The sequence below is a fragment of the Fukomys damarensis genome, unplaced genomic scaffold, assembly GCF_012274545.1.
Source record: "Fukomys damarensis isolate Sample0158 unplaced genomic scaffold, DMR_v1.0_HiC HiC_scaffold_18, whole genome shotgun sequence".
NCBI classification, from domain to species: Eukaryota; Metazoa; Chordata; class Mammalia; order Rodentia; family Bathyergidae; genus Fukomys; species Fukomys damarensis.
This window is the reverse complement of record NW_022900930.1, coordinates 10,471,713-10,484,705: the sequence shown is the minus strand read 5'-3', so window position 1 is coordinate 10,484,705 and position 12,993 is coordinate 10,471,713. Positions and strand designations below refer to the sequence as shown.

The window sequence follows — 12,993 nt, the reverse complement described above, 5'->3', positions numbered from 1 at the left end:
TTTTTTTGGCCTCATTCTTTTAAAAATTCAGCAAATACAGCTGAACATTATTAAACCTACCAATGCCTGTATCATATAAAGGCAAAATCTCTTGAAAGGTAAAAGGTTGGGCGGCTAATTGTGTTACTTTAAAAACAGGCAAAGTGTGGGCTGGGGATTTAGCTCAATGGTTCTGACGCCTGCCTCACAAGTGCAAGGGCCTGAGTTTGATCACCAGTACAAAACAAACAAACAAACAAACAAACAAACAAAGAACCCCACCAAATAAAAAATTGACAACTTGTTCAACTAAAATTCACTGAATAAGACTGAAAAGGGCAGGGGATTTAGCTCAGCGGTTCGGTGGCCTGCCTCGCAAGCACAAGGACCCAAGATCGATCCCCGGTACCAAAAAAAAAAAGACTGAAAAAAAGTCAAATATGTCCTTGAATATTTTGGGGGGGTTTGAGACAGGGAGGGACTCACTACATAGTTAGGACTGATCTAGAACTCACTATGTAGCCCAAGCTGGTCTCAAATTCAGTGATGCTCCCGAATGCTGGGATTACAGGCATGTGTCACCACGCCTGGTTTTGTCTTTGAATTATTTTATTATTGAAAATGCTGAAAAATGAGCTAGAGTGGCGGCACACAACCAGCCTTTGGAAGGCTGAGGCAGAAGGAGTACTGAGAGTTCAAGGCCAGAATGAACTACATAGCAAGAACCTGTCTCACAAATTAAAACAAAATAAAATGCTGAAAAATACACTGGGGATACAGCTCAGTGGTAGAATACACACTTAACATATGTAAGTCTCTGGGTTCAATCCCTAGCAGCAAGAAATTGATAATAACAATAAATCATTAAAATGTTCAAAAATAACTCTATAGAAATGAAAAAGAAATCTACTTCCAACAGACATTAATTTATATCATAAATCAAAATGTTATGTAACACTCAAGTTCCATCAAATATGTAAACTTCAAACATAAAACATTCCATTTTGCTCACAGAACAGTGTATCAGAAAAACCAAACAGAATACAGAGGGTCAACAAGAAGATCATACACCCTGACTAAGTTAGATCTATCCCAGGGATGCAAGGATGGTTCAACACACATAAATCAATAAATGTAATACACTATATTAACAGAGTCAAGGACAAAAACCATATGATCATCTCAACAGATGGTGAAAAAGGATTAAAAAAACTTCAACATTCATTCATGATAAAAACCATGCAGAAAATTGGAATAGATGGTCTTTATCTCAACTTGATAAAGTCCATCTATGAAAAAGCCAACAGCCAACGTATACTCAATGGTCAAAAACTGAAAACCTTCAGGCTAAAATCAGGAACAAGAAAGAGATGCCCACTATCACCACTCCTGTTCAATATAGTTCTGGAAACATTAGGCACAGCAATTGGACAAGAGAAAGAAATAAAAGCAATAAAGACAGTAAAGGAAGAATTTAAACTGTCATTTGCTGATGATATGATACTCTACATAGAAGACCCAAAGAACTCTGCCAAAAGACTTCTAGACTTAATTGACAAATTCAGTGAAGTAGCTGGATACAAGGTAAATACTCAAAAATCAATAGCTTTCTTGTACACAAAAAATAGACTCTGACAGAGAAATTAGGGAAACAATCCTTTTCACAACATCCAAAAGAAAAGAAATATTTAGAGATCAATCTAACAAAGGAAACAAAAGACCTCTACATTGAGAACTACAACACTATGAAAAAAGAGATTAAAGAGGATATAAGAAAAAGGAAAGACATCCCTTGCTCCTGGGTAGGAAGAATCAATATAGTGAAAATGGCCATACTTCCAAAACTGCTATACAGATTCAATGCAATCCCTATTAAAATCCCAACAGAGTATTTCAGAGAACTAGAGAAAACAATCCAAAAATTCATTTGGAGAAGAGACCTAGAATAGCAAAAGCAATTCTAGGCAACAGAGACAAGGCAGGGGTATCACAATCACCAACCTGAAACTATACTACAAACTACTATGCTAAAAACAGCGTGGTACTAGGAAAGAAATAGATCTGAGGATCAGTGGAACATATTAGAAGATGTAGAAACAACTCCTGACATACTTAGCTACCTCATCTTTGACAAAGGAGCTAAACACCCTCACTGGAGGAAAGATAGCCTCTTTACTAAATGGTGTTGGAAAAACTGGATTTCAGTTTGTGAAAGATTAAAAATAGACCTGTATCGCCAGGCGTGGTGGCGCACGCCTGTAATCCCAGCACTTGGGAGGCTGAGGCAGGAGGATCGCCGTAAGTTTGAGACCAGCCTGGGCTACATAGTGAGTTCCAGGTCGGTCCCACTACATAAGTGAGACCCTGTCTCAAAAAAAAAAAACAACAAAAAAAAAAAAACAAAGAAACAAACAAAAAATAATAGACCTGTATCTTTCACCATGCACTAAACTAAAATCCAAGTAGATTAAAGATATAAGTATTAAAACAGAAACACTAAACTTGCTGGAAGATAAGCAAGGTAGAGCTCTTGAAGATACTGGCATAGGAAAAGACTTTATAAATAAATCTTCAGTAGCATGGGAACTAGCACAAAGAATCAACAATTGCGATCTCATCTTTTTAAAGTTTCTGCACTGCCAGAGAAATCACAAGCAGAGGTAAGAGACAACCCACAATGTGGGAAAAATTTTTACCAGCTGTTCCTCAGACAAAGGTCTACTATCTAGAATATATAAAGAACTCAAAAGAATCAGAACCCCCAAATATAAAGACCCAATTCAAAAATGGGCACCTGAAATGAACGGACACTTCTCAGACGAAGAAGTAAAAGCAGCAAGTAAATATATGAAACAATTTTCAACATCACTGTTCATTTGAGAGATGCAGATGAAAACAACACTGAGATCCCATCTCAACACAGTAAGAATGGCTGCTATCAAGAAATCAACCAATAACAAATGTTGGTGGGGTTGTGTGGGTTCTTCACTGTTGGTGGGAGCGCAGACTGGTGCAACCACTGTGGAAATCAATATGAAGGTACCTCAAACAATTAGGATTAAAGGTCCCATTTGACCCAGTTATTCCTTTGCTGGGTATCTTCCCAAAAGAATTAAAAGAATCATATCAGCAATATATGTACACCCATGTTTATAACAGCAGTTTGTAATAGCTAAAATTTTGAAACAGCCCAAATGCCCATCAACTGGAGACTAAAATTTTTATAAAATGGAGTACTACTCAGCCATAACTAATGAGAAACTAGAGACATTTATAGCTAAACAGATGCACAATGAGGCCATACTCTTAAGTGAAATTACTAAGTCACACATGTGTAAATACTGAAGTTTTTCTGCTGTGAAAAACTAAAAGTGTAAATAAGGATCAAAATGTATAACTGATATTGTGTAACAGGAAAAACAGGTCTAAAGGAGTAGAGGAAGTGGGACGGGTAGAGGAAAGCTACATAGGGAAAAGAAAACATACGTGAAAAAGAAAAACATGGAAACAATGTCTTTGTAAACAGGGAAGCGTGGAGGGGCTGAAGGGAGAGCTGAGGAATGGGGGTAATAAGAACCAAGATTAAGTCATGTAAAGGTACAAGATCCCAATGATGAGTGTAACTGTACTGTATGCCTAAAATGTACCAATAAACTTAATTAAAGATTAAAAAAAAAAAAGAAAGAAAAGAAAAACCATCATGATCAACAACAGCAGGTTAAATTACTCTGCTCATACTGTAAGCCAGTGGCTAAGCTAATTAGTTTGCATACACTGCATCACTTATTCTTTCTGATAACCCAACAGGTATTTCCATTACCATCTTGCATGTGATGCTATTGAAAGAACTTAGAAAAACCAACCTGCTTGCTCAAGACCATACAACTGGTAACAGAATTGAAATTCTAACTGAGGTCAAACTCTGGGAACCACATCCTGGCCTACTACACTAGACTTCAAAAATTTAAAGAACAGAGAAGAATGGTGTCCATGCACAGACAAGACAGATGTTTCACATCTGTTGCTGTCCCCAAGTATGACCTTGTTGTCACACAAGGACACATACAATAGTCTGGATTAGACACTGCGGACAAGACAGGGTCAGCATAGGACTTTAAAGCAATGGATGAGTATCAAAAAGGAAGTCTTGGGGAGAGGCACACTGAACTCAGGACCCTGCACTTGCAAGGCAGGCAGTGGCACCACTGAGCTAAATCTCTGGTCCAAAAAGGAAGTCTTTGAGAAGAAATCAATCAGGAAACTGCTGGACAATCTAGATTAGAATCCCTCCTCTAAACAAATCCCTCTGATCTAGGATTATAACGTTAGAAAGGGAAAATACTTCAAAATGATGAGAAATGATGAAAAGTGGAAACATGGAATAAAAAGAAAACAATTCAATGAAGCCCATTCAAGTTTTGCAGCACAGTGGGAGGGGTGGAAATCATAGGGCTACTAAAAGATTCAAGAATGTTCGGGCACACTAAATCAGCTTACCAGCCTGTCTAAATTCAGACCCTTGGAATTTGGGTGCCGTCCAATGGCCCAGAGCAGGCAGTCAACGTCCAAAATTGAGGTCAAGGTGGGTTTCCTACCAGGAATTGCAGTAACCACGCTGAGTTCCAAGCCCGTAGAAGTCTTTTTAACTTCCTTGACCTATTGACAAATAAAATTTGTTAAATGAGTGTGGTGGGGCAAAGGGAGAAGGAAGGGGGAAAGCAAATAAAAAGGAAAATAGAAATTTTAACATTAAAAACAAAAGAAAACTCTGCTGACATTTCCAGCTGATGAAGACATTCACTTTTATTCAAAAACCACAACACTAGAACTCCCAGGAGGAAGGCCCATTTTCCTGGGTGGTCTTTTCTTTGTGTGGTACTGAGGATTGGGCCCAGGGCCTTTACCCTTAGCCAATACCACCCCACTTTTCAAAAATCTTGTAAAAATAATGTGTGAAAAGGTGTCACTAAATTGCTAAGTTATCTGGGGCAGACTTAAATTTACCATCCTTCTGCCTCGGCCTTCCACAGTGCTGAGATTTTAGGCATGTGCCACCTTTCTGACTCCTGGGCTACCCTCTAAACTTTCAGCCAATGACCACAAATGTCAATTCACGTCACCATCGCAACGCTTCAGCTTTAACTTATAATGCACTTCCTTAAAACTGTGGTGATATTTAAGCAATAAATCTAACCACAGTGATTTGGAAGTTGGCCACAGCAGTATCACTAGGAAACTTCTCCAAACTGTATTGTCATTGATTCTCCCTAGACATTCTTAGTCAGAACAGGGGAAGGGAGTAATACTCTGGTCAGGAAGCCAAGCACACATAATCTATAAAATCTATAAAATCTGAAAAAGGTATGCCTTAAAAATAGATTACATGAGCCAGGCGTGGTGGCGCATGCCTATACTCTCAGCGCTCAGGAGGCTGAGGCAAAAGGATCACTGTGAGTTCGAGACCAGCCTGGGCTACACATTGAGCTCCGGGTCAGTCTCTACTACATAGGAGAGGCTGTCTCAGAAAAAAAAAAAAAAAAAAAAAAAAAATATTACACATTATTTTCTCAAAAATAAGGATGTGTGAAAAGGCATGTGAGTAGAAACATAAGTTTAGTTCTAAATTCAACTGCAAGGTTTCTTTTACATTTTAACTTCACTAATACATTTATATGAAATACAGCTGTTTTATTTTTGGTACCGGGTATCAAACTCTGGACAGTGCACTTATGAAGCAGGCGGTGGCACCGCTGAGCTAAATACCCGGCCCAGAAATATAGCTTCTTAAGGAAAAGAAGTAATTCACAGTTCCCTAGAAGTGGAAAAAACTGACTGAAATAAAGAGCTTGTGTTTATTTATAAACCTAAGTACGGGCTGGGTCTGAAGCTCAGTGGTACAGCATTTGCTTATCAGGCATGTAGCTCTGAGTTTGTTTCTCAGCACTGCAAAAAGCAAAACACAAGACAAACAAAAGCAAAAAGTGTGATTTCCCCAGCGACAGATGAAGGGGCCCTGGGCACACACACCTGTGAGTACTTCAGGACCTCCACACCGGCATTCTCCAGCTCTTCAGTGCAATTGGAACTGATTAGTGAATCAAAATTTCTCAGTACCTGTGTACAAATGCAGCCCACACAGTGGGCAGTAGAAAAGAAAGAACACCTGATGAAAGACACATTACAAACTCGGGAGGGAAATGTCAGTACTGTATTATCCTTCCTGTTATTTCCTCCTTCATTCACCGCTATAGTTGAGAGCAGTTTTAATAAATCATCTATTATCCTATGTCATCACCAAGGTCTCTAACAATTAACTTTTATCAATTCCTGTACCAGAGTCCAAAAGAAATAGACCACCAACTTTCAGGCCTCTATCATTTTCATCTTCCCCTCTTTTTTTTTCCCTCATTGAGTTTATTGGTACATTTTAGGTTTACAGTACAGTTACATTCATCATTGGGATCCTGTACTTTTACATGACAGGTCTTGGTTCTAATTTTTTCTCCTTGTCCCTGCCCTCCCTTCATCCCCTCCTCCCCTCCCCATTTACAAACACTTTATTTCCCTTTTTTCATTTTCTCAAATATTTTTGCCCTTATTAGCTTTCCCCTACCCTTCCCACTTTCCCTACACCTTTATCATCTTCCCCTCTTTAAAGCTTGCTTCTCTTTTATAAAGTCTAGGGAACAGAAATTTTCTTCCCCCTATTAATGTCTGGGGGCCTGCCTTCCTTCTGATATGACTTAAAGGAAGGTCCTCTAGCAAAATTCTCCACCCAGCTAGAAATCACAGCTTGACCTTGGAGATGTCCTGATAAGGCTCATGCAACATTCTGCAGTAGGAGGTCAGGAGTCAGAGTAGCTTTAGATGGAGTTATGCCAGGACGGGGCAGAGGGAGAATTAGCCTGGGCCTTAGGGATGGGAAAGGGCAGGAATCCAACTAATGTGGCTCTCTGCAAATGTGGGAATTGGCCACTGTACGGATAAGACTGTAGCACTTCACTACTTTAGTTAGTAAATCAGGCCAGCTATCCTTCTGCCTTTCCTCTTCCTTTCAATTTACTGGATATAGTTCAGTGATGCAAAATCATGTTCATGAAAAACATTATTCAAGGCATAAATATCTATAGTGCTAATTATACATGTTTAAAGCCTAAGAGAAAATTTTGGGAGTGCACGCTGACTAGCATTTTGAGGATCCCTCACCTACCTCCATTTGTTCAAAGTAAGAATTAGAATCAGCCATGTGCAATTCCCTGTAATTCCAGCTACTTAGGAAACTAAGGGGAGGAGGACTACAAGTTGGGAGTTCAGCCTGGGTAACTTCATGAGATCATCTCAAAGAATAAAATTTAGCCGGGGACTTAGCTAAGTGGTGTCACCACCTGCCTTGCTAGGACAAGGTCCCATGTTCGATCCCCTGGCACAAAAATAAATAAATTAATTAATTAATTAAAATAAAATAAAAAGGGCTGGGAGCACAGCTCAGTCACAGAGTATTTGCCTAAATGTACCAGGCCCTGAGTTCAATACCTAGTATCACAAAGACAAATAAAATTAGAATCATGGCATTTGAGCAATCAGGAATCTGACAAACCCTGTCCCTGGAGAACTAGACCCCAAAGGCTTAAGTGACTTGCTCAAGTCACGTGTTTGTCAGGGACAGTGCAGGGCGAGAGAGAGAGCAGGTCTCTACACCAACACCTTGTTACAGCCCGACACCTGCTCATCACAGCTCTGCCACGGTGTCGCTGTAAGAGCAGTGCTCAGTAGTCACGAACCAACCACAGGCAGACAGCAAGACTTGACCAAGCAAGGACAAGGCGCAGGTGAAATCTGAGCGGAAGGAGCAGAAATCTGGCTGGGGCTTTCTCAAACCTCAGGTAACTCCCAATTTTGCTACTTACTAATCAGAGCCATAAAACCTCTCTTGTCCTTAGTTTCATCATATTTAAAATGAAATTCAAATGGATGATCCACAAGATTCCCTTTCATATGAAGAAGTTAGCGAATTGTTTGGACTGAGTGCTAACAATCCAACACTACCTTTCATGTGAAATTCATCTGTATATTAACACCACAGGGTATTATATTTAAACAACACTTACACTGAAGTCTGCATATCTCCTTATTAGGATATCTGATAACTATCATTTCATGATGAAAAGACCAGCCAATAAAAAGGGGAAGAAAATAGCAGCTAGTTTGATCAACTCAGAATTTTCATTAACTAGCAGACTAGAAGGATGTAAAGTCTAATTTAAACAGATTACACGCAGTACATGTGGTGCAGACCAACGGACACAACCATCTTGTGTTTTGTACCCTAGTATTTAATGATGACATAAGAAAAAAATTCTTCCTCTTAAAAACCAAAACCCCCAAGAAGGACAGAGCTACCTTATCATGCCGTATCATTAGCATTGTCTTACAGCCCAGGGCAGAGAAGATCCCAGCTATCTCCACAGCAATGTAACCCGCACCCACGATGACACTGCGCCTAAAATGAGATCAGGGGTTAACGTTTTAAAATTAATTTACTTGGGAACAATGTTAGATTTACAGACACTTTGCCAAGAGAGCATGACATTTCCCTCATACCCGCTGCTCAGTTATCCTCAAGTTAACATTTTATATAATAGCGGTACGTTTGTCAAAACTAGAGGCTCACTGGTACATTACCACTGACTAAATCCTAGATTTCATATTTCATCAGTTTTCCATTAATCACCTCTTTTCTGTTCCAAGTGCCACATTACACATTTAAGCAGAAAACATTCCTTGGAAGAAGTGAACTATATTTTACTTGTTTTAAAAAGTCCCTGCCCCCCAACACACACACTTTTTTTTGGAGACAGGGTCTCACTATGTAGCCCAGGCTGGCCTTCAGCTCACAATGATCCTCCTGCATCAGCCTCCAGAGTGCTGGGATTACAGGTGTGCACCACCACACCTGCCCCTGCACCACTCCTTTAAAGAGAACACAAAAACCTTTGAAACTAGAGATGACTCCTTACATAATGATCCTCACACCTAAAATTAACATCAAGGCCAGGATTCTTAGTATCATTATTGTCCTGTGTAACGTATTTCTCCTTGACTGTCATTTAGTTCTATCCATCCTTGCATACAACTAAACTGAACATCCGGATACACTGTGGTTTAAGAAAAGAGTCTCAAGCTTTAGTGAAATGCTTAAAGGTCTGACTCAGTGGAGAAGCAGCTGCAGCCTGGAGAAGAGGGGTCCTACGGAGGCAGCAGCATCACCCCGCACGTGGCTGTGTCCTCTCAAGCTTGCTCTCCCACGCTCCCAGGGCACAGGTAATCAATGTTCAGGGGAGCTGGGCATCATGGCAAACAGCTGTAATTCCACTCGGAGGGGAAGAAGCAGGAGCGGCACAAGGTTAAACTCAGCCAGCGCAACTGAGTCACCTGGCAAGACTCGACTCTACCTCAAAATAAAAAATACAAGGGACAACAATCGGTGCGAAGGTCTTGGGTTTAATTCTTAGCCCTGGAGTGGGGTGGGAAGCTCAGAAGAATGAAGAAACCTCCTTCTAATATCTTCCACAGGCAAAATACCCACGCCCTAAATCCTGCCTTCAGGGGTTTATAGTCTGGATTAGAATGCAGCAAAGCTAAATGGCTGCAGGTTATAAACTGACTCTCTCGTCCTACAGTCTAGAGTACAAAAAATTTCTACACAGTTGAAAACCTATGAGAACAGCTCTTCCAATTCTACTGCCCTCTTTCCTGTGATGTGCTGACCCCTTCCCTTTCGGTAGGTCTTCCCATCTGCTTGCTCCTTTCTTGTCACCTTCTTTCCTCCCAAGACATGTATTAGTTAAATCCTACATTGTGCTGAGCAATGTAGCCAACAAGGTAGTAGCAGTCCCCGCCCGAGGAACTTCTAAGGGGAGGTACCCGCCCTGGAGTTGGTCAGGAGGAGGAGATCCACCATCGGTCCTTGCAGAGTGCACAGCTCAGAAAATGCTCTGGACTCCTGAAATTTGAGAAGTTCTTGCAGGCCGGGTAAAGTAGTCCAAACAGATGGGATACACAGCAAACAAGGAACACAGCTTTTTCAGAGCACTGCAAAGAGCTCAGCGCTCTCGCTCAGCTCCCAGGGGCACCCACTTGTCACTGAAGGATGCCCTGGAGATGATCTCCCATGTGGCCAAATTGCCAAAGCTTGGACATCACCTCTGCCCTCGGCCTAACATGGGACTCAGGCTCCCTATGCCATCCTCCAAGGGCAAAACCAGCACTGGACAGCACACAGCATGTGGTGCCTTGCCTACAGAACTGACTCGTTCCCTGATTATGTACTTATTAACTACACTCAAAAAATCCCTATTAGGAAGTGTACTTTTGTTTTGTTTTTTGAGACAGGGTCTCACTATGTAGTTGAGACTGACCTGGAACTATGTACCTAGGCTGGTCTTGAAGTCACAGCATCCTCCTGCCTCAGCCTCCTGAGTGCTGGGATTATAGGTGTGTGCCACCATGTCTGTCTTGTTTCGATTTCTTGAGACAGGGTCTTAACCTGGCTCAAGCAATCATCCTGCCTCAGTGTCTGGAGCAACTGGGACTTGCAGATGTGTGACACATCTGGCTCAATCGTTAATTCCTTTTCCTGTGTTCCCACAGCCCTCTCTTTATAACATGAATAAACTCATTCATTAAACTTGCATTCATTTCAATGAAAGTTTAGTAAATGGCTTAAGAATACCAGTAGAGGGCTGGGGATTTAGCTCAGTGGTTCTGGTGCCTGCCTCACAAGCACAAGGGCCCGAGTTTGATCCCCAGTACCAAAAAAAAAAGAATACCAGTAGACCAGTGTGGTGTATCAGGCAACTTGTCTGAAGGTGAGTTCAGTTAAACTGTATCATCAACCATGATGAGTCAGGGCCACATTCCTGGACGCAGCTCAGGAGCGTCACGTCAACCAGCACTATACGTCCCTGAATTATGAAGGAGTTTCCTTCCGGGAGAATGTTCCCAAGTCCGACCAAAGCAGCTCTGCACTTCCTGGCAGTCCCCTCCACATCACCACTGCTTTTCCTCTTGCTTCTGGACATCCCAGGTGCTGACTGAGCACTGTACCGTGGGACACGGTCACATTCACTGTACAGTGAGCGCACAACAGCACAGCTGTGACCTTGTGCAGCAGACACGTGAGCTACTTCCGGTTCTGTTTGCACAATTCGAGGTCCACTGGCATCTGTGAAAGTTCACAACTCCAATGTTCATAAATTGGGGTCTTGCTGTGTAACATCCTGTTGTACAAGATGGACAAACATGACAGAAGGCTGTTCTGACACACTTGCGTGTTCTGACAGAAAATATGGAAAAACTCCGTTTCTCTCAAATCTTAAGTCAAGCCAGGTGTGCATGCAGTTAATCCCAGCACCGAGGGAAGCTGAGACAGGACGATTACAGGTTGGAGTCCCATAAGGGCAACTTGGCAAAATGCTGCCTCCAAATAAAAAATAGAAAGGACTGGGGATATAGCTCAGTGGTAGAGTGTCTCTGTGTTCAAGTCCGAGTACCAAAAACCCAAAGAACTTCAAAGTCAGTAGTCTGCTTGGCCTGAACATCTTCATGAGGCATTTTCACTGGAGCAATGGAGCTGCAACCCTTCATTAACTGGCTAGCATGAGGTCAACTCGGGTAAGAGCATCATTACTCAGTCATAATCCCCGAAAGCCTTTGTAAGAGCAGGGTTCAGGAACTCAAAATGATTGGCAACAGCCGCTGAAGGTGCAGCAGACTGAGCAATACTAACTCCAAAGAGGTGACTTCGGTTGAGGGTGGGCTCAGGTCCACAGGGTCCCTGCTCCTGTCTATCTCTTACCCTGAATGAAGGAGGGGCCCTCTAACCCCAAATGCCTGCAATGTGCAGCACCTTCCCAGGAGAGAACTCTTCCTCTGTACTGTTTTCCCTCTAGGAATCTAAATTCATATAAGAAAGATGCTACAGTAATTCTGACACAGATAAATAACCTCAGCCAAGCATGGTGGCACACACCTGTAGTCCCAGCTACTTGGGAGGCTGAGGCAGTAGCCTGAGACCACCCTGGGCAACTGCTATATCTTGCAACTAGAGAGCCCCCGCAAAGTCTCATGTGCTCATTGGTGGGGCTTTTTGGAGGGGGCTGGATCTAAGCCATGTGATGCTGGGATTGAGGATGTGATACTAAGATTAAGATTGTTCTAATCTGGGTGTGAGCGCTACCCTCCCTCAGGACAGGCAGCCTGGATAGACTATAAGGAACAGAAAAGCAGCAACTGCTGTGGCTTGCTGCTTGCAACTTCACTGCTGCCTGCCCTATGCCTGCCCTGCTTTGCCATTGACTGTTTCTTCACTGAGATGGCCCTCTACCATGTCACCCTCCTTTGGAGCCAGCTGACTACAGATTCTAATCTTTACAAACTGTAAGCCAAAGTAAACCTTCTTTAACTTTGGGTGTGGGGTATGTTGTCTCAGCACTGAGAAAAGTAACAAAGAGAGCAACATAGCAAGACCCCCATCTCAACGTCAAGAAAAGAACAAGCTCAGAAAATGTTTTTGTGAGAGCAACAACAGAGCCTTCGTCATGGAGACCCCTCTGCATCAGCTTTTCAGAAAAATCCAGAATCAGTTAGTCTAGGCATGTTTATTAGATGCCATATCAGCTAAAGAAAGATGAGAGTTTATTATCAGGTCTTCAACATTACCCTGATTTGATGTGAGTTATAAACTTTTTGCAACAGTCTTTTTCCAAAAGCCTGAAAGATCTGAGGGATCTACTAACAGGTACTAGTGGATGAGATACCCAAGGTCAGAGAAAGAGAAGAGATACGAGAACTGAATTCAGGTAATGCCTATAAATGGCTGGCAGGGGGAAAAGCAAGAAACATTTCCAGGGCCAGGGATTTAGCTCAGTGGTGCTGCACCCTGCCTCGAAAGTGCAAGGACCTGAGTTTGATCCCTGGTACAAAAAAAAAAAAAAAAAAAAAAAAAAAAAAAAA

The 12,993-nt window shown here is 41.9% G+C and overlaps 1 protein-coding gene across 2 annotated transcripts in view; it reads right to left on the bottom strand.

The window, feature by feature from the left end:
- Positions 1 to 12,993, bottom strand: part of Gsr (glutathione-disulfide reductase) — a 38,883-nt gene that overhangs the window by 12,539 nt on the left and 13,351 nt on the right. For both annotated transcript variants that reach the window (XM_010622106.2, XM_010622097.3), the window contains exons 7-9: positions 8,380 to 8,479; positions 6,007 to 6,093; positions 4,477 to 4,635 (exon numbers count right to left, since the gene is read on the bottom strand). In XM_010622106.2, the coding sequence (XP_010620408.1) occupies positions 4,477 to 4,635; positions 6,007 to 6,093; positions 8,380 to 8,479 (346 nt within the window). The remainder of the gene's footprint in view (positions 1 to 4,476; positions 4,636 to 6,006; positions 6,094 to 8,379; positions 8,480 to 12,993) is intronic.